The sequence below is a fragment of the Mugil cephalus genome, chromosome 12 (genome assembly GCF_022458985.1).
Source record: "Mugil cephalus isolate CIBA_MC_2020 chromosome 12, CIBA_Mcephalus_1.1, whole genome shotgun sequence".
In the NCBI taxonomy this organism is placed as follows: Eukaryota; Metazoa; Chordata; class Actinopteri; order Mugiliformes; family Mugilidae; genus Mugil; species Mugil cephalus.
In genome coordinates, this window is record NC_061781.1 from 9,845,596 (window position 1) to 9,873,013 (window position 27,418).

A 27,418-nucleotide genomic window follows, 5' to 3' on the forward strand; every position below is an offset into this window, starting at 1 on the left:
ACAGTGACGCACATTATTTTGAAGGAGAGTGGTCTCTAATGGCTCTGACTCTGTGGACCCCAGACTCTACGTATTAGTTAGAAGTTGAATGGTGTAATTCATATACTTTACACATTATTACATGTAAGAAATACACAATGAATATATGTGTTAAAAAAACATACTGGTAATATATTATATTATCATGTTGTATGACATGCTTTTAACTGGTACTATTTTCCAGGACCGGTAGTTTTTAGCCAAAAAACATTTCAAAAACTACTTTAAAAGCGTAATTGATTATGTCTGATTACCAAAGAATGATCACTGAAACCAGTTTATGCAACTTATTTGAAATCTGAGGGATCGATATACTTGGGTATAATTAAACGAAATTATGTGAACCCTACAGATGTTGTGTTACACTTTGAGAGAGGTAAGATATTGCATTTATTGTAAATCAAAACACACACACACACACTGTTAATACTGACATATGTATTTATTCAGATGAATGGACAGAAATACCTCGGATATAATGACAACTGTCTCAGACATACACTTTGGTGAGTCATCTTGACAAATACTGCACAAATAAAACGGTACGTGTCTGTGCAAGTAGTAATATATCTAATAAAATCATGTACTGAACTAGTTCTGCTTCACAAATATTCAGTCCACTTGATAGATTTAGTTTAACGTGATATGAGTAAGTTGCAGCATTGGTAGTTAAATGCACAACAGTAACAGATTTGGATTTAAAAACTTGCGGAATGTGTTTTCTGCCGAACCTCTCAGAAGAGAAAGGAGCTTTTTATGATAAAATACCATTCAAGTTTGTATTTGGAGGTCGAGAACAGTTGGCTTTCCTTCCTAAGTGAGTCTGAGCCCTGAGGAAGTCAGAGCACCCCCACCCTAAGAGGATCTCTTTCTGTGGATTACAGACAACAGGGGCAAATGTTCCAACATCTAACATTACTCCCACATCCGGTCTCGGCACATGCCACAAGCTATCATGTTGTAACACACAGAATTAACTAATAATCTCGCCACTGCAGACCGTGTTGTGTTCAGTAATTGTGGACGGCGTGTCAGCTGTGTTGTTTTCTGCACGACAGATTTTTTTGGCGTGATCTTTGACTGCCCTCGCGTATTTCATGAAAATGAAAGGAGTTAAAACAAAATCTCAATGTTACACTTAATAATCTTGACACTTTGCATGTGATTATGAACTAAAAAAAAACACAATAAAAAGCAGTTTGAACATACATTGTGATGCATAGCAGTTATTGTAACAAGTCAAAATGCAGGTGATGGTTGAATCCATCGATGCAGCATGTAGGTGTAAAAAGAAACCCAAACAAGTGTTTTTTATGATACTTAGCAAAGTACTAATTAATATTACATAAACTGATATATGGTGCAAAACAGGAAATATTAGTGAGAATATACACACATTCAGTACAACAGCTTTCTTTGGTTTACTAGACTGTAATAGAAATATTATCGGTAACATCAGTCAGAAAGGAGGGACATATTCTTATGCATCACAAGTCAAGTTGATCAACCTGCTAACAAAACTTTCAAGTCCTTATATTATATTCATGTTTTACGTTCTCTTAAAGCACATTGTTATTAAATAAAAGCGACAACAGACACCATCATGTGTTCCTATTAATATATTCTAAATATATATCTGGCAGTGAAATAAGCACGCAGGTGAAAATATAACGATGCAGAATCTGAGCCGAAAGGCACTTAACAGGTAAAGCTAAACCTATAAACTAGCGTCCTGTCCACACCTGGTACTAACACGTGTCCTTAATGATCTGATCACAAGTGGTCGACTCTAAGTACGTCCAGTCAAACCTGACGTTAGAATGCGTCTCCTCCTCAAGTGACCATTTGTGTTAGATGTCAGCTCTGCGCTGTGTATGCAAATGTGTATCATTGGGGAAGCACACATAACAGCCTGAAGCGAGACTGTGAAACGGAAATAATTTGTAATAAAAACTTGACAGGAAAACAGTTACAGTGTGACTTCAGTCAACAGACCTTTTTTTTTTTTTTTAGGTAAGATGCCAACATCAGACATTAATATGATTATATGGCCAATTAATATCAATTTTATGACTGAACTACACACAATCTACATGATAATAAATGAAATAATTTGCCAAAAAGGACTCATGTTAATACTTTAATGCCAGGTGTGAACAGTCCCGCCCGACCAACAACGTGTGACTGTTGGGCGGTACGCCAGGTTTGGGTTCATGAAATGGAGGCTCACTGTATTCAAGCAAGAGTGTTCCACTAAAATAGCAAACCTAAATGTAACATACCAACAATATAAAACACACCAGCTCTATCTCATGTGACTGCAGTTCAGGGCATGGGCCTCGTCTCTCTGTCCCTCCCTGCTGCTTAGCTGTCGCTTTACTTCCGTGCGACGGTTTCAGACAGCTTCTTCAGCCTCTTCTTCAGCTCCAGAGGGAACTTCTCGTAGCACTTCTTACACACTGGCTTCATGTCAAACTCCACAAACTTGTTCCTGTGGAGCAAAGATGAGCACGTTTTGATGTCATCTACATGCATGAAAAATGGTTTGCTGCCTTGCTGGTTCATACCTGGTACACAGTTACACCTTTCAACTTGTTTTGCATCAACACATGGCCAATAGTGAAAAGTGGATATTAACTATTTTTATGGCAAATGGAATGAAACTGTACCATTTTGTATTTGTAACAGGATCATATTGAACTCTGTCCTTGATGCGTAGCACATTTGAACTTTCTAAAATCCTTTAAATAAAGTTTATATAACCTACTTTTATAATTCTACATTTCAGAATGAGGATTTGACTATGTAGTGTAACACAATTTTATCTCTACCTCTGCCAACAAGGTTAGATTTAAACACTGTTCATGTTTGTCAGAAAGTCAGAATGTTTTTTTATTTCACAAGAACTACTGTACTTCCCTTTTTACAACAATTACAGCAATCACGCCTATGTATTTCACTGTGCAAGTGGCAAAGATCCACATAAAGATTAGAATTTTCACCAGTAAAATAACTCAGATTTGAGAATTAAGAAGCCACTGCAGGGTATAGAGTTTCTGATTGTTCTCTCAATTAAATGCCTTTAATTGTGCTAATATTGGCCGGGTCTCCAAACCCTTTTCTTCAGCTGTTCCTGGACGACGCTCCCTCCCGAAGCAGATAATCACTGCCACGCGTCATACCCAGTGGGGCCTCTGCATTTCTACCAGCTCAGGCCAGAAAGCTGCCGGAAGTGATTATGGCTTTACTCTTTACTCTAGACAGACTGGGAGACCCAAGAAACAAAGCCTTGCCTTCGCCATGTGACTGGTCTGATTTTAATGTTTGCAAAGCCGAGGTTACCAGAGCACCACCCTAGGTCCTGACTAATGTTTCCTGCTGAGAAGTGGTCACGAGCTGCAACGCTCCTAGTGTTAAATGACTCAAATGTTGTTTTGTTTATTCATCTACTAAATCTCTTGCTTTTGTCCTTCGGTTTGAAGGCCAAACTACTCAGTATAACAGTGAGAATTAAACATGGCATGGATCAGGTTTGAGATACAATGAGCAAGGAAATGCGAAAGAGAGAAGATGGAAACTGACCAAAAAGAAGAAAAGTTGAAGTGAAGAAGAAAGGAGAAAGAGAGGATCACAGACACATGGGTATCAATAGTTTCTTCTTTTTGTCTTTTGAGTCACGGTCGCGTTTGGCCAGCCGACGCTTCATGTCATCCGGGAGGCGTTCATAGCAGTGTTTGCACACCGGCTTCAGATCCACCTCCACAAACTTTTCCCTGATAGAGCAGGGAGGAAGGAGAGATGGCGAGAGGTGTGAAACAGGGGGAAGAGAAATGTTGTGTGGGAGTAATGAGAGTTAAAGGAGGGGCAGGGGATGGAGAAGGATCATGAGTGGGAGGAGAGATTGAGAAAAATCCCACAGAGGCACAGAACAATAAGGACAGGTGAGAAAATCAGAAAAGAATAGGACTTAAAAACAGACTTAAAACAGAAGCAAATAACAGGTAAGAGAGAAACATGGCAGAACACAAAGAGAAACCTCAGACAGCCACAGAGGATAGAATGAATGACAATTTAAACATCGCAGTGAGTCTCTAAACTCACTGCATAACTTACTTGAGGGTGAGCTTGGTGTTACAGGTTGAACAGGCAAAGCAGTTGACACACCAAGCCTTGTTAAGGGCAGACACCACTGGAAAACAAAACAGAAGAGGAGCAGTCACGTGAGGTGGCTTCTTAGATTCTCATTACAAGTTCCTAATTCAATGGATGAAGTATAACGTTATAAAAGCCCTAATAAAGTTTTATGGTGACGTATCATCTCACCGTCTCCTTCAATAACACGATTGCAGTGGTAGCAAACATCCCCGAAGAGCTGGGCGGGACGAGGAGAGGAAACAGACGGTTAATGCAATGACGAGACACCTTATCAACCTTTATCGAGGCTCATATAACACGCTGTGTAGACTAGAGAGAACCGCTGCTCTCACTGGGTGCTGATCCATGATAACTTATGCTATCAAAACACTGTATGGATTTGGCAAACTGCATGAGAGCAGGTGGAACGTGGCATCCAAAGTTTCTCATACTTATTTGAGAACACAATGGACGTATGTGGTTAATTTTATTATTTACTGGCCAAACATGTTGCATTCAGGTGTAAATGACATTTCCATTTGGACATTAGACTGCAAATGAAACTATTTTACAGACAGCTCCATATTTTCCAAAGGCTTTCCAGGATGACTACAAACCCTATCAATCTTTTTAACATCACTATATATATACTTGAGCAGCTGTGGAGAAATGCATAGCTTCAGTTTCTTGTTAATTTAATCTATCAGAGAGCTGAGCCGGGATATTTCTATATTTTATGATCAGAGGAAGAGAGAGAAAATATGGCAAATATAGTTTCTCTTTGTTCAACATAAATATTCCCAAAATGCGTCGAGTGTTACCTGGTTGTAGTGAGTTTCGCAGTACGCCAGGCCCTTGCGTTCGTAGTGGCGGTGTCCCAGGAAGGGTTTCTCACACTTAGCACACACAAAATGCTGCAAGCAAACCCAAAGCCAAGCACACACGGTTAGAACGGCCACCAGTCAGTCTATCGTCACACGTAGACTTTGTTAAAAGTAGTAGCACAGTCGGACTGTTGTCTGGTTTAGACATCATCAGATCAGACCACAACCGGATCAGTTCAGTCCAGATGTCCTGTTACTGCGTCCACACAGAGACTGGAGGAGATGATCAGAACAGTGACCACTAGAGGGCGCACTAATTGTACAAAACAGGTATGAGAGGAAATAATGGTAGATTATGAGAAATATTAAATACTATACTATATTTACAGTTTTTATTATTATTATTATTATTAATTAACTACATTTTAACTGATTAAACTGATCCCTACATAATCTCATTTTGGGCTTACTAAGCTTATTGGGCTTATTTCAGCTTATTAATTAAAAGATTTGGTAACCTCATATATTAGTGTGACCCTTGTGTGGAAGCTGGGAGACTGTAGCCAGACGGGGACACGGGGCAGCACTCCACACCAGGCCAATCATTAATCCCCTCACCATATCGAAATGTCTCTCACAATAGGCACGACCACCGCGCTCGTAAAACGGGTGGCCCTGAAACGGGCGCTCGCACACAGTGCACACGTGATGCTACGTGTGTGGAGGAGGGAAGACGAGGAAATGGGACGGGTGATGTGAAAACACCGAAGGAAAAAGGGAGAAAATAACAAAGAAACAGACAGAAAAGGCAGGAATGATGTACACAGAGATGGATGTACAGAATCTAACTGTGGACATAAAGTCTGTGAAAATGTAACAAACTGTGGCAATATCTTTTCAAATATGTATTAAGTAAATAAGTAAGGTTTATGTAAATGAGGCTGTTGTAAGAAGCTCCACAGGTCAACATCGCACCTCCACATGCCACTGCTTGCCCATGGCGTTGACCACACGGCCCTCGATGGGTCTCCTACAGGCCCCGCAGATGGGAACACCCATCTTGTCATGGCAGGGTAGACAGTAGAGCTCCCCCTTCAGCTCCCTGGCATCAGCTGTCAGCTCCTTACTGTGGAGATAAAGGGAAACAACTTCAGTTCTACTGACAGTAAATTTCAGTAGGTAGCTGATGTAGATTTTATGGCTGCTGAACTTAGTAACACTTTTAGTCCACTAGAGAGCAGTATTGGGTGTTTAGTGCATCATTATTGTAGCAAGTTAAAAGTGATTCTGTTTTAATTATCTGATCTAAATATTCTTCTTACACTATACATTTGTAGAATATTTTTGGTGGACAGTAAGATTTTTATGTGTGTATTTTAGAGACATGAACTATTTACAGCCCAACACAGCTTGCACCCGCTATCAGTTGTAGCATTGTGTCCGCTCGCTCCCTACATGCTATGAACGAGTTGTGCGGCAGACCCAGACGGTCATGGTTTACATGCGAGTGGATGTTTACCCGCAGTTGTTGCAGTTGAAGTGATCAGGGTGGTAAGGGTCATTCTTGAACAGGAGAGGCTGCTCTTCAATGATAGCGTGACATTTCTGACAGATGTACTTGCCGAGGCCCCGAGCTTTCTCCCTGTTGTGACACGGACGGCACAGGTGCCTAAAGGGAGAGACAAACAAAATAGTTTATTCCACAAGTTGGATCAATAAGGCGACATCTGCCCTGTCATGTTCCTGCAAGGATCCTCATATCACTCTACAGTACAGGTGCAGAATTAATCATTTAATAAAACAGCACATTTAATATTCATCCTAGTAAGTCATTCAAAGCATTCTAGGAGGTTTTTTTATGTGTTTAGTCAAGGTACGTCATCAAAGGACATAGAGTGACCTCACAGCCTCAATGTTGCACCTCCAAGAACCAGTTACAGCTTTTCTCAGATATCGACGAATATTATAATCAGGCGATCACCAGGTAATGATGCAGACTTGTCGTAGAGGAACTGACCTTCCAGCGTTCTTAACAAATCCAACATCTGCGAGCACGGCCTGGCAGATATCACAGCAAAAACAGTCTGGATGCCAACTGTTGTTCATCGCCTTAATCACACGGCCAATGATGAACTCACCTAAGAGAAAGAATGGAGTTCATGTGTTGGCGTGCGACAAGAAACAGGCTTCATCCTGATACGAGCCTGACTGGGAGTAATGGGAGCATGGAAAGAAAACACATGAATGAATGAATTCGGCATTTCACTCTACTTACCACACTGGTGGCAGCAAGGAGCGAACAACATCTGGAAGTCATGTTCACAGTATTTCCTGCCTTCAAACTGTCGAAAGAATTCAAACAATTTGTGCGTAATTAGAAAACGCACGCGACTGTTTATTATTAACTCATTGTAAAAGTCTTCTGTTACATTATGGATGTGTCTCTTTGGGGAGAGACACTTTAGAGGAGCAGCTGTTTAATCTGACTCATCAAACAAGAACTGAGAACTATTACGCAACATGATAACAGCTCTGAAGTATTCCTAAGGATATAGTGGGACAGGACGTACAAGTGTTACATGAATGAATGCATGAATGAACAAATCAATCAATCAATCAATCAGTCCTTTCTTTATGAATATGCAACACAATGGGCAGATATGGGGTTAAATTTCTAGGTCGCATGTCCTAAGTCACAAGGCCTCATGTGACACTAGTCTGTGCAAGCATGGCTACGTGTTGTGTATAAACACGGTTGTATTCCAGCCTTCAAAGAGCTTTGTCTTGGTATTAGCTGGGCAATAGCATTCCTCATTCCTCATTCCCTGACACGGCAGTGTGCATACAAAAATAGTTTGGAATTTCAAATTTCTATTAAACAGAAATGATTGTAAATACTTGCATTTTAATGTGTATTTTAATGTTACAGAGATTCTTTACACTAGTCATATATTATATATTCTTCCTTTAGAACAACCATTAGTATCCAAAAGTAGTTACTAAAGCCTTATCATGTAACACTAACAAAAACAGTGATGATTAAAAACAACCAAGAAGACAAGAAGCACATTTAAGTATTGAAACTACGCCTTATTAGCTAAACCTTATCAGTTAACGGGTTGGACCCCCTTCTGTCTTCAGAGTTGCCTAATTCTTCATGGCACAGATTCAACATGATGCTGGAAACATTCTTCAGGAGTTTGGACATGATGCTATCCTATTCCACCGCACCCTAAAGGAGCTCGCTTCGACTGAAAACCTGATGACTTTGGAGGCCGTTACCCAGTAGATGAGCAGTTTTGAAAAAAAAAAAATCAGGCCTGCCCGTCTGTCTGGCACTAACAACTTGGTTTGAATTTCAGCAGATGACCGTGCCCATGTCTACATGGTCTAAAGGTTAAAGATCTCTGCATTAATGAGCAGCTGAAGAAATGTACCTAATAATGTGACCAGGGATTTTATATCCCACAAAACATATCAGCCTTGTGTTTCATAAAGCAACTTGAACTCTTCCTGCTTCCAGTTTATTCTTCCTATCTTTAGCTTTTCTACTCCTCAAAGTCATTTTAACAGTTTATTTAAAGCAACATGAAAGTTTAATGTAACATCCTTGGCACAGATGTTTATATCGATCCGAGCTATAAGGCCTTGCATCGAGGCCAGTGAGCAAACCGTTAACTGGAAGAGTGCTTTTGGTGATTCAACGCTGCATTAAAGCTGCGTTCACCTTTCTTTATTTACCCCAACTGGAGCGTGTGTTTGGATCATTTGTGTAAGTGGATGTGCACTAACAGCCGCTATGAACTAAACAGTGGTCAGTCTGTATAGAGAAGTGTACGAAAGATCCAATAAATCCAAAAAACATCTGTCCGCGCTGAAGATGAGAGCTGCATCGTACGGACCGATCTTTTTTTTTCTGTTACAACATCACACATTTTTCTGGGGATGATAAAAGAGCAGCGTGTTACCTCGTAGAAGAGTCCCTCTGGGAACTGCTGGAAACACTGGGCGCACACGAAGCACTGCTCGTGGTAGAGTTCACCGTTGCTGTTCACTATCTTCTCCGCTGGGGCGAAGCCGCTCTTGCAGCGCTCACACATGGCGTTGGCCAGCGCGTTGGCCATGTTGCTGAAAGGAAAAGGCCACAATCACGGTCAAAGTGCATAATCGAAGACTCACACGTACTGAAAAACGCATCAAACTTATGATGTACGCGAGTTAAAAATCCACAAATGAATCACGTACAATAGGATAATCCTAAAAGCAATCAGAGATATTTTCTTGTGCTCAGATGACGTGTATGACTACAATGCTGTTACTCCTCCGTCCATCACCACACGAAGCCTTGCCCAGATGATGTGGTAAGTTAGCGGATCTTTGCTGGAGCAATCCAACCTTCAGTGAGGCCAATTACAGTCTGACTTATGTAAAATTTGGTAATGTTTCATGGCATTGCTTTCAGTATAAAATAATTAAGTTAAAGTCTGTTAGGAAGTATTCTGCTGTGTTATAGCTATAGAATTATCTGAACTGATATTGCAGCATGAACAATTTTTTCCCAGCAGGTTATTTTTGTGCTCAAACAATCAATAAATGCTGAAAACCTGTGCCCACGGCGTTAATCGAGGTCATGTTGTGACACGCCTAACCCAGCAGAAGGGGAAAAAAGTGATGTAAGAAGTTCCCAGTCCACACACACGCAGAGATTCCAGGTTTATTTTGGCTCTACCTATCAGGGTGTGGGGATTAGTAATTGTGGGAAACCTACAACTTCTTCGTCTCTCGGGACACAAACCGAAGTAACCGTTCGTCCACCTCGGAGCTGCGATAGCATGCGCAAAACAAATTTATGGTACTGCCCTCTGCTCCTTTCATCGGACTTTTATTGTTGCCTCACTGCAAAACATGCCTGTGATATATCAGTAAGGCCAGCTCCAGGCTCCTATTGTCTTACAATGGACGAACTGGAGCCAGAAACCGTAGCACATAATATTACACAACTGAAAAAGAAAAAACAAAATACATCTATTGTAGAAAATCTGCGCCACATCTGCTCAACTTCACACCAGTCAGTTCATATTTACAACTAGGTTTTATAGTTGTTGACATGGTTTGAATTTCAAGATAAAGCAACAGCTGGCTGATTGGTCCGGTACGCAACCAATGTGTGAAGCACTAAGGGCGGATATCTCTTATTTATGTAGCGGTGTTATGGATGGTAGTGCTGTTAAGTGAACACTCCCCCCCTCGCTCTAATCACGTTACAGATTATTCATTGACTGAATCTTGGATGAAATCCAAACCAAATATAAGTGAAAACCTCAGAACGGCGACGCACTAATTGATAAAAAGCACATGTCCCATTATGCGCTCATAATGCTGTTGTATCTGAGACAAACTGGAAGTAAATATGAATATGTTGCAGGCAGACATGTTGGAAGGGAAAATCAACAATAAAGAGAGAAGTGCTGGGACAGTCCTGGCTCCTCTGCTTTGTTTTAAAGGTCAGAATACCACAGAGTATCCAGGCAACACACACACACGTACACACACATACACACACGTACACACACACACACACACACACACATAAGACCATGTAGGATTTATATGGAGTGATGCCATCTGTTCATTTTAACTTCATTAGATCAACTTGTGAATCATCAAGAATTCCAAAAGCCTCCAGACAAACAATTCACTTCTTCCCATTTTCATAACAAAGCGCGTCTTTAAGAGACGGCGGGAGCACGGTACGTTTCTGTAAAATGACCGCGTTGAAACAAGATGTTTCTGCTCCTCACAAAAACATATTGTTTTATATATATATATATAAACCCTGTCTGGGCTGATATCAAACACACTGAGAGCCCTGCCCTGTCCAAAGGATTTGTGGGAGGAAGTGATACATCCCTTCGGCATTTCCACCCTCCTATCTGCCTCTAGCAGCCTGCGTGAGTCAAAGACAAGTCTATGTACCCTTCTAGTCATAAAACAAAATAAGTTTTCTTCATTAAACCTAATGCAATGAGTTCTGCCAGTCCATATTGCTGTTAACTCCGACTCTTAGAGAGGCTGTGGCTGCTGAAATACACCGTGGTTCAAGAAGGACATGAGCCTGCACCAGCTTCCCACCCAACGTCCAATAGTGTCTCATATAGTCTTTTAAGAAGTAAAGGCCAAATTCCTTTAACACTTTCACTCTCCTGATTCCTCAAAGAGTGGGGTTACTTGGCTGACTTTAGTATTTAACCATTTGAAGGTGTTTTTGTATTTATATGTGCAAATGTGCATCTACATACGTAACTCGTAACTCATTTTTTACATTCATGGTGAACCAGAAAGTATAAATCACTTCAGGGACTATTTTCGAATGAAAAAGGCCCAAGTAGGTTAGGATGCCTTTGAATGCCACATGACAGCCCTGTTAACCCCACCATGCTGGTCTGTGACTATAAAAGGAGTCTGGTAGTCAGCAAAGGGAAAGGATGCAGACCATCACTTGTGTTATGAATACTCGCTTCACTTTGCCTTCTGCGGTCTCCACTTATCCCCAGTTCTTCTCTTTGGCATCACCGCTTTGTTATTCTTTATACACCGACAGTGTCTACAGTCACTATGTATATATTAAAGACGTCCATCAATGACACAGAGTTTGTCGTATTCTGGCTTCTTTTAACAATTCGCCAATTTTACGACGGTGTTTTTCATTTTGACTTTTAATTTCTTTCAATTTTAAAACGGTCGTCACAAGATTCTGAGTCAGTGTCTTTACTGAGCACAAACAATGCTCCACATTGTTCAAACGCAATCATATTGATGTGGACAAGGTCATAAATCTGAATGTAGTAACTGGCAAAAACCAAAATCTTTAAACGAATGGATTATTAACATGCAGTGGAATGGAAGCAAGGTGTGTCTCTACTCTCTATTTGGATGCCAATCCTAACCCTGACCCTAAGTACCAAAAACATGGACATAGTATTATTTATTTAAAAAAAAAGATTTGAATTTAGTTGTTAATTTCTTTAGTTATGGGTTTTTAGTATTCAAAAAAGTCCCCTTCCCATCGTCACCATCAACTGACTGTTCACCAGCGACTTCTACTTCCACTGTTGACCCGGTGGTGATTCTACGTCCATGCCTTCCTACAGACTACGATGAGCCCAGATCAGGCAGAAATACATTTTGTATATTTAGCCTTCCTGTCTCTCAAGCACACATACTTGAAATGCCAGCTGGCATACTCTACTTTGCATAACAACTCCCCCCGGCGCAAATATAGCCTCCCTGTGTGCTCCCTGCTGTAGTGCTCATAGCGATCCTTGCACAAACATAGCACCTAATGCAGCATAAGCAAATCAAACTGGCTGCAAAGACCAGGGTCGAGTTTTATCAAAATTCTTCACATTCTGTAACACTGCAGTAAGCGCTGCGCTTACACCCTAACGTGCGTTTCAAATGCAGCTTTTTTTCCTGCACCGTCATCACTTTAACTGGCCTATCAGGTGACAAAATATATTATTCTTGATCTGAGAAGGTAATTCAAGCATCTGGAAAACTTCCCGCCAGGCTGGAGACAACCAAGCCAGGACATCGGCTCGTAACTCTTGCTCCAATCACACTGCCTGAGAGACAATACAGCGTGTGAGTTATGAGGCATATGAGAGCGGAGATATGTCCCAAGGAATGATAAAGATTCGAAACACCACTATTTTGTAATACAACAACAAAAGCACGCTAACACGATACATGTCGATGGGTTAGAGGCTCTTTTAGAGAAGGTGATGCAGGTTTTATTGTGTGTTTAAAAATCCTGCAGAGCAAAATCTATTACACTATTACATTACGCACTGATAGAATTTCTCTGATCGTGTAAAAGTTATAATAAACAGCTATGAGGTGGTTTCCAGTGACGTTGTTTAATTTTAAAGTAAAACCTTAATTTTAGTCCACAATTAACCACAATGCCTTTGCTTCTGTCCTCTACTTACAAGCGGGCATAAAAATCACAAAACTCCTTATAGACTTTGACATCGCTCTTCCTCCTCTGGGAGTTGGACACGGGGACCTCATCCTCTCCCCCATCGCCGCCCTGAAGCCTCTGGTGGTAGCCGTTCAGGTCTCTGTGAAAACCGCGATCCGGGGCTTCGGCATCCTCGGGTATAGCGTGCGGCAGGGCACGGCCGTTCATCTCCATGCTCCTCTACAACGGATTCAATCAACCGCAAAAGTCCACCTGACGTCCTGCGACTGCCGTCAAAACTCCTCACGCCCCGATAAAAATCCTCCGCAGTCCTTCAGCGTCCAGCGTTCGTGATGGGAATGCAGCAAGCGGCGAGAAGTGTAATCCACGAGACGGAGAAGGAAACACCGACCAGACTGCGCTGGCACTACTCCCCCTCTCTCCCTCTGATACACACACACACACACACACACACACACACACCCTCTCTCTCGGACTCACTCCCCCTTTCTCTCTTCCCCCATCAACTCTTTTTCTCTTTTGCTCACACACTCAGCCCGTCACACTTGCTGTCTATTCTTGGGCAGGTTACGGAAATTAAAGAGCCCACCCTGACGCCTGCCCAGACAGAGGTCACTGTGTCATGGTGCACCACCCCGACACACACACACACTTAGTGTAGCATGTAGGAGGAGGAGGTGGGGGGGGATTTGTATCCTCCTGGATGATATCAATCTTCGTGTGTGTGTGTTAAACTGCTGGAACTCTCAGCTTTTTGGGAGATTTAACAACGCATCTCCAGCCCAGTGTTGCGCAAAGTAGGAATGTCGCACTGAGAAGCAGAGAGGCGAAAAGGGAGACGGATGCCAAAATGACAGGAATAGAGCAAATAACAAACTACTGTTTATTTCAGCGACTGAATAAACACAGTAGAGCACAAAACCAAGCAAAAGTGTTTAGACAAACACACAGGCGCCAAAATATAAGCCAAATGTTGTCTAATCTGTGTGCTCCTACTGATACGGAATACGCAGCTGACGCCAGCTGGAAAAACTGATCTAAGTTAATGGAGAATTAATTGTGACATAGCTGATTTCATTTGGAGGCTCGCTTTGTTTCACCATCAACCACAAGAATCTGTGTCTTTTTCCCTTCGCTTTATCCTTGTGACGCAGCCACACATTCGAACTTTAGGCTTTGGCACGTGACCAGGGTCATGTTTGGCTTTGGTCACCACAATGAGATCAGACTGACAAGCGCAGTTTGAGTCTTTGCACATTTACGCACCATTTCCAAATGCACTTTAACCCCCCTACTGGTAAACAATGTCATGGGATTATTTATGGACTGCTTATTTTTGTCAGTGAAGCCCCCGTGGTAGGATTCAAACTTAGGACATATTGGAAACATGGTATGACTTGTGTCCATAGAACAGCTTGAATATCAGTCTACAACATCTGATAGTACCTATAGAGTTACGATTATGAAATATGCTCATCATCCTTCAAACTCCTTTACTGGCGTAAGGCTCGGCATTCCAGCCAACCCATGACTGACTGCGTCTCTCCTCTGGGTAGATGATACCTCTTTATGTGGTTAAACCAAACTGGCATCTCAAATTAATGACCACTTCCCGAACCATCAAAACAACACCAAGCCTCTTCCGGAAATACACTCTAGTGAAGCAAACACGTTCGACGCTCCGCCGGGGAACAGCCGCTGAGTTAATACTGGAAAATTAAGGCACGACAAACGAATGATTAAATCCATACAAAAAGTAAATTGCAGCAATGTTCTAATTCTGTGTGTGTGTCCTGAGTCCTTCAGTACAACAGTCTCCTACATGACTCCATTCTACAAATAGACATCCAGTGGAGCCTCAACTCCAAACTAGGTGCTGGCAGCTGCTGTTTTGTGTGTGTGTGTGTGTGTGTGTGTGTGTGTGTGTGTGTGTGTATATATGTGTGTGTGAGAGTTTGTATACATAGTAGGGGCCAACTCTACGTAGCCCCAGAACGGGGCTACCAAAAAGAACACCCATTAATTTGCATTTTTCAATCATATCTTTGGCGTCTTTCTAAGCCTGCCTGTTTGAAGGGATCATCAAAGGCTTCTGTATTTTTCCCCTAACGTGACTCGTCTTTCAACTGTTTGTTTTCCATCAAAAGAGGGCCTTGATTCTAAAACGAGTGACACAACACGCCAAACATATCACCAGCTACTATTTAAAACCTCCAGAGCCTTTTAATTGTCTGTTGAGATGGAATCACAGCCACGAGGAACATGTGCTCGGTAACCGGGATACAATGGACAGAGGGTGGGTGCTCCACAGGAAAGTCTCCTCCTTCTTACAGTTATTTAAAAGTATCCCACCCTAAAAGTTAAACGAAACAGGAATAAATTGGTTCCCTCGTATCCGAACTGATCCTCATGAGTTGTGACAAAAGTGACAGCGTAGACACACTACATGCAGTAAAACAGAAATTTACTCAATGATCGCTTTTGTTGCCCAAACACTGAAACATTTTTGGACAGTCTGTAGTCTGAGTCCAAAACCAGGTTGTGCAGGACATTCTTAAGTTGATCTTCTCACCAACTGCAAATCTGAAGATGGGGCCTGTGGCATTATTTAGTTTGTTGTTTAAGTTCATGAGTTTGTTTCTACCATTTAGACAAAGCAATACGAAGATGTAGAGGTTTCCAGTGCCAACGAGAGAGAGAAAGACTGAGAGGGAATGAGAGTGAGCGTTGATGTGGATGTCAACCTGAGCTTAAAAATGGCCACAGCAACTGTCAGCAGGCGACTAAAAGTCTCTGGTGTGTTCCCTCAGTGCGATAGCATTTTGAGACTTCCTAAAGGGGTCATTAAAGTCAGTGGAGGGGTCAAAGTTCAGGTTATCCCTGTCAAATTCTTAGAAAAGGGGTAGAAACTATACTGTCCTGACAGAATGAAATGGGGATTCAAAGCAACAGTTCAGGGTGACGTCATTTTTATTTTTTATCTGCGAATACATGGTAAATTTTTTTTTTTACTATGTATTCCATATAAAAAGAATGCTAGATCAATCTAGAAAGGCTACTTAAACAAAGGCAACTGGACTTTATTTTTTTTCTTCAAGTGGTTTCTACTAAATATCTAGGCAGGAGTTTCTCTTTCATTTAGAAACATCTGTGGAAGTCCATTTGAAAGGGACATGACTTGGGGCCTGTGAACAACACAATACTCATCTGCAGTTACAGGAAGTTGTTCTGATTAACCTGGCTGCTTTCTTCACAATGAGTGGCACTCCACAGTGTAGTCATGTGATCTCACTCCTTGATTTCCTTGGCAAAGACGTGTTTTGTCAGCTTGTGCTGCTGTTGTACATCCACTTACAAGCGATGGCTGTACAACAGAAGTTGGATATGGATATTCACAAAGGAGGAATTTTTTTTCTTGCTGGTGTTTGGATTAGTTTGATTAGCTTATCCTGTAATTTCCTATTTTAACCTCAATTAATGATATACTATATTTTCTTCCAATTGTTTTCTCCTGTTCCTTTGTAATAAGGATAAATTACACTAATAAATAGGAGTTCCTGATAACTAACGAGCAAGCCCGGAAAACCACAAAAATATCTGCAGGGCAGAAAGTATATGAGAATAAATAGAAATTTATCTAATTTATTTTTCAAACTTTTCTTACTTTATGCATTATGCAGACTGCAATTTTAAAATTGGAACACAATGACTTTGCTCAGCTGGGGAAAGACAAGCAGACTCAAATCAAACACACCCTGGTCGCACACACACACACACACTCACTGTGTCAACAGCAACCATGGCAACACAGACATGAGGGCTGCTTGGGCAAAACCTTTTTTTGTCCTCAGGCAAAACATGAAGTGCATTCACACTAGCACAAGCGCACATAACTGAGTGACACACACTGATTAAGTCAGCGTGTAAACATAATTTATGGCTAACATTAATCTGTTTGGCACTTTTTGTCCAGAGGGACCTGCACTATCAAGGGTCCAACCCCTCTTAACTGTTCAGGATATAAAAACATACCGCCCCAAAGCATAATAGTCTTGACTGTAAATTTAGAAGCAATTTGTAAGTACTTATGTTTTTGTACGAAACGATTTAAAGGTCTGAATGTATTTAATGAAATGATTAATTTATTAATTTTGTCACAGGTTTAAATTAAGATCACATTGGACTTAATTATTTATACTTTTCAATTAAGGGTGAGCATCTTATTCTAGTGATTATTGAAGATTTGGATGAAATCAGATCAGTATCTTAGTCCTACTATTAGTTCTGTCCTCATGATAAGCACAGACTAACTAGTGGAATAATATGCTAGTGCATGTGGAGGCTGGACAAGTTTGGCAAAAGAAGGAATTTTTCTTCTAGTTCTGTTTTCGTAGCAGATCATCGATGGCGAAGAATTTTCCTTTGATTGTCATCATGGCATTACAATCAGACAGTGTACCCCAACAAACAGAAAAGAATTCTCCTTTTGCAACAAGCACGTTCTTGTCTAAAGCACAGTGAACCTTTTTCTCACCACCACCAGCGTTTTCTTTTATGCTCAGTTGGTGGAAATTCATGGCGTTACCGTTTTGTACCTCTCTCATGGCTATAGTTTCCCTTCTATTCATCTCCAGCTATGCAGGGCTGCAAAGTGAAAACAATGCATAATAAGTTCCTTAAATGGCAACTTAAGTCTGCCTCCAAGAGTGACTCTATCCCCACTGACCTCACTTTTAAAGTTAACAGAAAAAATAAACACATTCACAGCCTGCTACGCGTTGTCTCCACTGAAATGGCACCATGGCTTCCAGCTGCTTTGAGTGGCAGGTAGATGCCATCTAGCTGCCTCTGGCTGTTTGCGTCAGCGACCAGCCTCAGCTCCGGTGACGCTCCACCTCTTTGGTGTTTGGACATTTAGGATGGGGGCAGCTTGAGAACACTCTAATGCTTCTATGAGATGGCTATAGGTGACATCACAGAAGGTTAGTCTGTCTTTATATTCTGACCATTGCTTTAGTTTAATCTACTTAAAGCCTTTTCAGAATATATCATTTTTTTTACATGTAGCATAGATTAAATGAATGTATCGTATCGTTTGCAACCGTGTATTTTCAAAGCTTTGCCTTGAACGATTGGTCTTGAGATCCTTGTAAACATGAACCCAACATATTATATCAATTACTCCGTGAATGAAATATAGGCCTTGGTGTAAAAGCAAGAAGATTTTTGATTTCAGCTAAGCTGTGTTTTTGCAAAGAATGTAAAAGTCTTCCTTAGTCAGCAAAGATCATGTCTTCGGGCTCCACTACAAAGGCTTCGTTTTTATTTAATAGTGCAAATACTGTGTTCGGGACAACAGCCAGCGTGACAGGTACACATCACCGTGTCACACCACCTGGTGTGAGCTATACTTAAATGGTAGAAGAAGAAGAGGGGAGGCTGCACAGCAAAAAGTGAGGTGTCTGTGGCTCGTCTGGGGACACCTTTAAAGAGAGAGCTCCCTCTTTCCAGCCACATTCCTCACATTGCTACATTCCTCCAACCACCTCACAGGAAGAGAGGGAGAGGGAGAGAGAGATGAGGTGGGAGTGACTTTTGTAGACAAAAAAAAAATCAAATAAAAAAAAAAATCAACAACTATCTGATGTTATCGTATTGTGAAACCGGCATTGCAAAACTCTGCACATATTGTACAAGTCTATTTCTCCAGCTCACATGACTCAGAGGAATTCAACCGACAGCTGATCAAATACTCCACCATATTTAAACTCATCAATCCTTGTGATTACTTTACAAACAGATAAAAGCTTTGGGGGTGGTATGTTTCGTGAGCAACTCTCAAAGGCTTCGACGTTGTGTAAGACGGTGTTAGTCAACTCCAGCCGATAAGCAGCTGGTAAGCCCTTCCAAGAGGCAATAAAACAATCATGGTCCCAAGAACCTGGACACACACTAACACGTTTTGCTAGTACACAATGGTTAAAATTAATTCCTTAATTCTTACGCAGTCCCTCGTTGGACAACAATGTTTAACCGCGGGGACATCGGTAACTATTAACGTGGACAGCAATAGAAGACTGAAACAAAAGCGGCTCAGAGTTTTCGTGGTTTATAAAGCTGCATATATGAGGTTAAAACATTAGACACTGTCAGACTGAGCATGTCATTCAGATGTAGGTCATGACATACAAGGCAACTAACAGCCATCACACGGCTCAATCAACAAGCGGATCCTCCTCAAAACGTTTGACGCAAAATGTTAGCCTTCTCTAAGGTAGACTCACCTGAGGCTGTCTCTTGCCAGACTTCCATAGCTGTCTGGTCTCTCCTGTCTTCGTCGGTACAAGTCTGAGTTTGACAACTCCTTCAGCCTCAAAGAGTTCATCTCCCCTTTGCCTCTCTCTCTCACCCTCCCTCCTTTCCTTCCTTCCTTCCTTTCGACCCCTTGTCTGCTAAGAACACTCAGTCCACACTATTAAGAATGGTCCGAAGAAAGTGTGTTCGTGCGTTTGATTCAAACAGAAAGGTTTAGTCTTGTTTTGCTCTTGCTCTGTCCCATACTCAAGTCTAGGACTCAAACCCTTGGACGAGGACAGATACAGAGGTGTGGCCTCACAGCCTGCACACCTATCAGCTACTTCTTGATCCTCCTCCCCCCTCCTGCAGCAGGTAGAGGGTGAACACATCAGAGGAAAAGAGACAGACAAAGAGCGTCATTGCCTTTTATGACTTTTCCCTCAGTGTCTCTATTGGTCCAAGCTTTGCACCGATGCAGGATGAAAACAACAAAAGGTGATAGTCAGTAAAGTAATCACACTCATTCCAGCCAGATGTTTAAAACACTTCAGCACAGAGGTACAAGTAAGTATAATTTTCAAGTTTCACACTGATCTTAAGCTTCTCTACTGTAAGTGAAAAATAACTTTCCCAGCCAAAACAACAAACTATTGAGAAGCAGTGAAATGTCAACTCATGAATAATTCATTGAAATGTTACGTGGGAACAAGCGCTCCTCTTCCACAGACACAAAACCCCACAGATGCACATTTTCATACGCAGCTGAAAGTTCCCTCTCAGACTTGTTTAATTAAGAACACAGCCATCGAAACTGGAACAGGACTGTTCAGGCGATGGGAAAGCAAACAATTCGGGTTAACAAGCAGCCCGGGATGAAATGTAAACAGAGCTTGTATGTTGGGGACATAAAACATAAATGCAATCTGCAGACTAGGCTGTGTGTTCAAACAAGTGTTTAAAAAGATGAGCAAAGCAGGAATTAGTGTCCGCCGTGGTCATCTTCAACTATTCATTCATTTTACAGTTATCGACTTGATTGAAAAACTGCCCAGAGTGCATCATGGGATCTGCACTTCCCAGTCTGCAGGACATTTGAAGCAGACACCAAAACTACCAAGACTGCTGAACACATGCAGTATTTTTATTTCACTTCCTCATGAGAATTACCCTGCTGTACAGACACTACCAGCCAAAACTTTAGACACACTTTTTCACGACGCTACTCCGTAATATAGAAACCTTTTGTTTCATTTCACATAAAATTACCTTCTATTTGCACGATCGGGGATGTTGCAATATCATTTCACTGCAGCTGTACCCGATTCTGTACATTAAGCACGAAATTAACGAATTAAAACCCTGAACCCAAATAAACACTTTCAATTCTGACTGATGACTTAGTGAAGGTGTCAATTAGTTGTTGGAGTTGGAATCAATAATCAGAATTATTTCTGGATGAACAAATGTTAAGGCAGCCTCTAGGGGAAAAAAAAAAAAGGGTGCATCATTTCAAAATTTGCCTTCTTGGTGGGATTAATTGCTGCTACTTGTCTCATTCCATCAGTGCACAAACAAACATCCACTAAGGTTGGACGGTGTCTGAAGGTCATTGGGAGGAGCAACAGAAAGCATCTCTGTCTTGAATATGCACAGACAGACACATGCCGTGTACCTGTGCACAGTTTGCAATCGCACAGAGTCATTCTCAGCAGCTTGCCTTGACCTGCTCAGCATTCCACACAGATTCGGGAAACACGCACACTCACAGCCGCTGTGCTGAACTTCAACGCAGGTTCACATCCAGGAGCAGGAGCAGCTGCAGCCGGGTCACAGGATGTCTGAGTTTGCCACAACATTCACGATGAATCACAGAATCTCTCCATCCGCTACTTTGTATTTCAGGCAATTTGTAAAAGCATTCACCAAATGTATGAATAAAAAAGAAATCGCAATACAATCATAATACAAATAAGATCTACATCTAAAGGTTAACAGAAGTAAGCAAAACTTAAAGTAAAAGCGTGTTGGACTGAAGCCGTGCACATTAACAACTGCAAATAGCGATTACTGTGTCTTGGAATAAAGCTGTGCGCTGACAAAGTTTTGAGGTGATATAAATGTGTTGACAATGTTGCCTTATATACACACTCACAGACTCATCATTACCACACACACACTCTCCGCCATGATTTCACTGCCACCGAGTGGACATTGCAGGTATTACAGCTGGTTTATAAAGTCTGATGTTGACTGAAAACAAATACAAAACGCAGAAAACGTCATATTATGTTAAATGATTGATGGACACGTGGGAGCACCGACATATTTAATACATACTTCTAAAACTGTGACAAATAAACTGAACAGTATTTATTCATGAATGTTCTTTTCTGTATTTAATTACATCTCATTACCCTTTCCCTGCTGCAATCCCTGATTCAAACCATTTAAGTCTTTGCACAGGAACTATTCTTTGCACAGGCGCTATTTAGTGTTAAATAAAATAAAAAAAATGCGATCATGCCATCGCTCACACCCATAACAGGAAGTGCACACAGCAGTCTAAAAGCTGAGCCACAGTGCAAGATTTCAAATTGACTGTTCTGCAACAAAAAAACAAAACAAAAAAGAAACAAACATCAATGCTCCTGCAATCCTAATAAAATAACAATAAAATAAACTTCTCTTACCAGTGCGGTGACAAACTGCAGAGAGGATATTTCAGTTGTTGCTAAAGTCCCTTTTGGTGTCACTGAAAACACTCCTACTGTTGTTATCTTAGTCCGCATGGCCACATCACTTCCTGTTTGCTGTAGTGTGTGTGTGTGAGGCTGTGAAAGCTTGTGTCCACTTCTGCCTATGTGCTAGTACTGTGTGTGTGAGAGAGATACGAGGAGGCATAAAACCGGCAGGCACGCTTCTAGCAGTGTGTGTGCGTGTGTGTGTGTGATTTAGGCTACTTTTCAGGATGGAGGCAGGGCGTGAGGAGGTCGGGGGAGTTTCAGTTTTTAAACATATGACACGTTAATTTGGTCAAAAATCTGGGAGACAAATGAAAGATAAGTCCTGAAGTACAAATAAAATAGCATGCACATCAGTCATCCTTTATATAGACATCATTGAGGAAGTGCTGGAGGACTATTGCACATCTGTTGCTTGATACTTCCTTTTGCATCATCATTCATTGGTCCTATAAACACACACTTGACATAGACCACGGTCAGCGTAGGTGGAGCAGGAGTCGTTTGTCGGTATGAGTGGTAAATAGGGGCGAGATAATAAAGAACCTCCAAAATTGGTAAAATCACAGATGTTCGCCAAAATCAGATGGAAACAGAAGCTCACGTCTTGTGGATGAGTGGAAAATCGTTTCAGAAATACCTCTTCATGACGAGGCTGCAAGTCAAGGAGGCACTCCAGGGTGTAAGTGGATATATTTTGTTTTCAGTAATCAAGAGTAAATCTCATGACCAGAAACTCAGCAGGAGATGAAAATCCACAATAACATAAATGTCAGGCTGACCTTACCAAAATATATAAAACAGAAAAAAAAAAAACAGAGTTGGAACACAGTTTTCTGGTCTGATGCAAAATCAACCTCTATTAAAATGGTACAAAAAAAGGAAAGTGCAAAAGAAAATAAAGGAACAAGCAAGGATGTCCCAGACAGCTCTTTGTGTCTTAACATAAAACTACAGAAAAACGGAGACATGCAGTGTTACAGTGTTAGAGTTCAACCTGAAAGCAAAGGGACTAAAACAGCGATCACGTATTATTACTATAATGATTGAATATAACAACACACAATTAGGCAGCATTAATCACAGATATCTGACTAATTCTTGAAGTCAGAGAGCAAAAAAAGATTGGGGAGTGTTGCGGTTTCAACCCAGAGACAGTAACTTGAATGAAAAACAGAAAGAGATCAATCAATGAGGTCATCAGAGGATATATAAGTATACATAAAGAAAATAATTTAAAGTGGTATAAAGACTAGTAATTATTCCAGCATCTGCCAGTTGGAAAATGTTCTATGGGAATGAACCACTGCATGGCTTGTTTGTTTGTCTAACTTAGCCACAGTGACACAGGAAGTTGGGACTTTAAATAGAATAGGAGACCTCTGGTGGTCAACAGACCAATATACAAGACAACAAATGGCCAATTACCGTGTCATAATCAAGTTGCAGTTTACATCCATGTCTGTCCAGACTTATACGAATAAACAAGACTTTGAATTAGTGAAAAAAAAGGTGCAAGTGCAAAAAGTATATGGATCACCAGCATAGGTGATGAGTTGTGTTCTGAGTCTTTGAGCACCCAAATCTAACCATTCTCTAAAGCTACCACCGCTTACCCTCAGTAGGGTCGCGGGGGTTTCTGGAGCCTATCCCAGCTGTCTTTGGGTGAGAGTCGGGGTAAACCCTGGACAGGTCGCCAGCCTGTCGCAGGGCTAACACTGAGACAAACAACCATTCACACTCACACCCAGGGTCAATTTAGAGTCTCCAATCAACCTAACGAGCATGTCCACGCAGACACAGGGAGGACATGCAAACTCCACCCAGACCTCCTCGCTGGGAGGCATCAATGCTGACCACCCAGCCGCTGTGCCGCCCTGACTCAAATAGTAAACATAGTAAATGAAAACACGCCTCATGATTTTGACATAGCAATATATTATTATGCCTGTTAAGATTCTCAGTCATCCAGGTTGTGTGTGTGTGTGTGTGTACATATATATATATATATATACAACGACTTTAAGGAAACTCAAAAAGTCCAGTTTTAGCTTTTAGCGTGAGCATGTGTTCATACGAAATGTACATCAAATTAAATGCATTTTAATGTGAAAACACTAGTAGGTCTATAAGGCAACACTCAACATGTAAAAAGTTGATCTGAAGAGTTCAAGTGTAAGGCTGGATTTTAAGTGTTCATCATGCCAATTAACCATCAGTGACATAAACCTGTTAAAGTGTGCTTGAAGAGAAACATCAGACCTCTCCATTAGAACCTAAATAACTTAATGCACTCTTTGTCCCGCATTGTGAGAGGCAGTCATTCAGTATAGCGGCTTTGTGAGTCACGCTTCTTCACACCACACACACACACACACACACACACACACACACAGTTAAATCCCGCGTTACGCGAGTTCACCGCTTCCAAACAAGGACAAGTCCACACTGGAGACTCAGACATTCTTCTAAGCTCTAGTTGTATCAACACCGTGAGGGATCAGATAAAGATGTAATGCACTGGGAATGTAAAAAAAAAAAAATCCTCTGCCTTTTAAAATAAGTTTTAAAAACTCTGCCTATCACAGCTTTTACTGTCCAGTTTGGTGTATGACAGTCATATTGAACGCAGGAGATAATTAACATAGTAGCATTTACACTGGTGGGAGAAAATGTCCTCTGAATAGCCGTCCTCTGGGACTGGATGGGCAGGAAGTGGTTAGGACAGCAGTAACTACTGTCCAGTGACTCAATGTGGACATTCCAGGGAAGGGAGGAGATTAAGCTGCAGAAAAGAGGAACGTCGCCACTCTTTTTATTTAAAAAAATATATAAATAAGCTAAACTGTGCCTGTAACTTATGTCTGATGTGTACTGAAGAAACAGTCTGCACACAAAACTAGAAACACAAGCATCCAAGTCAAGTGGAATCAAGGTTTGAATATTATTTGTCTGGAATGCAACATTTGAGGATGCAAACACAAAACAGCAACATCAGGGTGTTCTCCTTACTTAGCGACATGACGTATTTACACTCACCACTCGTTAGGTACAGTCATGATTATTTAGCCAAGCCCAATGATTAAATGGAGCAAAACAGTAGGAACATGTGTCACAGTACAATTCAACACAAACCACAGCTTACTTAAATTAAAAACACGGTTGAATCAACAGCTCTATCAGCTTTTTCAAACAAATGCCGATGAAACTAAGATTTAATGTTTATTGCTACATTACATGCATTCATTTTCTGCAGTGCACCTAACGTGTATATGATCTTTCCATCCCGGAAGAGACCCCATTTGTGTCACGTCCCTAGGAAGGTCTAGGGGAATTTAGGGACAACTAATGAAGTACAGTCTGGCTGTGTGAAATTAATGTAATATAACAAAACTAGGACTGGCCAACACACTTCCATATTGTCAAACAACAACCAAAAGGCCCAACTACCTTCTCTACTAAAAGTGTAATCAATCCTAGTGTGCATAAACAAAGAATTAGTTTCGAGGTGAGGTGTATGGGGTACCACAATATTACCTTTAGTCACCTTCCATCACTGCTAACATAAATGTTATTAAAAATGTCCACATGTCTCAATAAAAAGGTAAAAAACAAATCAAAACAGTCGCACAACGACAGCAGTAGCTGGGAGCAGAGACTGGATCAAGTGGAAAAATAAGAAGAATAAGTACAATTTGGACACGTGGCTGTCTCCCGTTCAGCCCCGTGTCTGAGTTTTGAGTTCTGTCCACTTCTCTGACTAAAACAGTGGACAATACTAGTGCTTGTATTATTTGCAAACTCACGCACGGGCCAGATCAGACCCTCCGGTGGGCCGCGGGCTGCATATAAGGACACCTGTGCTGTAGTTTCATCCCCTTTGATGTAGGCCATAGGTGGTAACTGGATGACCTGGGGTCGAACCAACCAATCAGCAGGCCCCGTCAGATTTACCAGGTAAAATCACGTATGCTATGCTACCTCATATTTATTTGGTACTGATGCTACAGCAGTGATGACAAAAGAAACATAAAACTTTAGTTATATACTCAACAAACAGAGACTTTTTAGACCAGACTTATTTCAGAAAATCTGTAAGTTTAATTTACTGATAGTTCGGCATGTTTATCTTTAGTATATACCTCATAAACACCACAACCTTTGCAGTATTTATAAGCTGCAGCTAAAAGCTTGCATCAACACACCGGTAGGAGGCGCTGAGTAGCAGCCAAACTGCCCAAGTTGAGATTGAAGCTAATTAACTGTTAGCTAATGCATCTTAACTGTCCACGAGAAGGACTGTTAATCTTTAAACAAACAGAAAAAAGAAGAAGAAAGGGCTGGATATTTCTAAACGGGTGTCTCCCTACTAAGTTAATGAGAAGAACAGCGAGTGGCGAGTGCCTCTTTTCCTCCACCGACAAACTGTCAACTTCCCAACTTTTCAGGGGGGAAAAAAAGTGTCTTTTTTTCAAGGAAGCACTCTCAGACGTCTCACTTACCCGTTTGTCATTTCATTGATGGCGAGCATCTCTGCGCTCCCCCTCGGACCAGACGCGTGTTGTTTTGACCCCGGCTGCAGACGTCCAGATGTTGTACGGTCGGAGGATGTAGTAGCGTTTAGCCTGTAGCAGCCGATTGGTTTTCTTCCAGCGAGCAGAATGGCGAAGCGGGCCTCGCCTCAGCCTCTGTCTCTGCCTCTGTCTCTGTCTCCCTGTCCACCAACCCACCAAGCTACACGGAGGAAGGCCCTTCCGCGTGTGGCTTTAGAAGTAAAAGCATTCCGCGTGAAAAAGAAAGTAAAAAAAAAAAGAAGTCAAATAAAAAGTGATAAAAACTAAATAAATAATCAAAACAAAAAAGCCCAACTGCGTCTTTAAAATGCCCAAATAATGATACTCGAATAAATCTATAAGAAAAAAATGTGAATACATCTAAACTCTCTCTCATAGTCTGAAAACAAAGACTGGTTGATTGATTGACTGATTGATTGTATCAAATAGTAATCACACACACATACATACTCCACTATTGTGCTGATTGATTGATTGATTTTATTTTTTTCAATTCTATTTTTTAGGGGTGTTGGTCTATGGGCTACACTCTATGAAGTTCGTTATTTGGGCAAAGCAGTTTAAATGTCCATTTGCAGTTGAGATGGTGTTGAACGTTATGACCGATAAGTAATTTATGATTCTGATACCGTCTATTGACCTTTTCAGTCCACTTTCAACCTCTCCTTCATAGTCTGCTGTGGAATAACCACGATACTTTTTCCCCAGTCCACCTCAATAGGCATATTTTGCACAAACATACATACCGCTATTGTTGTGCTATTGTTTAACTGTTTACCCTTTTAAATGCTGCAATTTTCCCCTCATTGTACCAATTACATTATT

At 41.2% G+C, this 27,418-nt stretch overlaps 1 protein-coding gene across 6 annotated transcripts; it reads right to left on the reverse strand.

The window, feature by feature from the left end:
* Positions 1–462: 462 nt before the first annotated feature.
* Positions 463–26,763, reverse strand: LOC125017440 (LIM and senescent cell antigen-like-containing domain protein 1). 6 transcript variants are annotated; one of them, XM_047600623.1, is made up of 11 exons: positions 26,522–26,763; positions 8,966–9,125; positions 7,273–7,339; positions 7,015–7,135; positions 6,517–6,666; positions 5,973–6,123; positions 4,995–5,087; positions 4,363–4,411; positions 4,153–4,228; positions 3,622–3,812; positions 463–2,530 (listed from the first exon to the last, which is right to left on the reverse strand). In XM_047600623.1, the coding sequence occupies exons 1-10, from the start codon at positions 26,548–26,550 to the stop codon at positions 3,668–3,670; spliced, it is 1,041 nt and encodes a 346-aa protein (XP_047456579.1). In that variant the 5' UTR covers positions 26,551–26,763; the 3' UTR covers positions 463–2,530; positions 3,622–3,667. The 6 variants fall into 6 exon arrangements, with proteins under 6 accessions (XP_047456579.1, XP_047456580.1, XP_047456578.1 ...); XM_047600624.1 differs by lacking the exon at positions 26,522–26,763 and adding an exon at positions 21,969–22,080; XM_047600622.1 differs by lacking the exon at positions 26,522–26,763 and adding an exon at positions 19,266–19,544.
* Between the last annotated feature and the right edge of the window lie 655 nt (positions 26,764–27,418).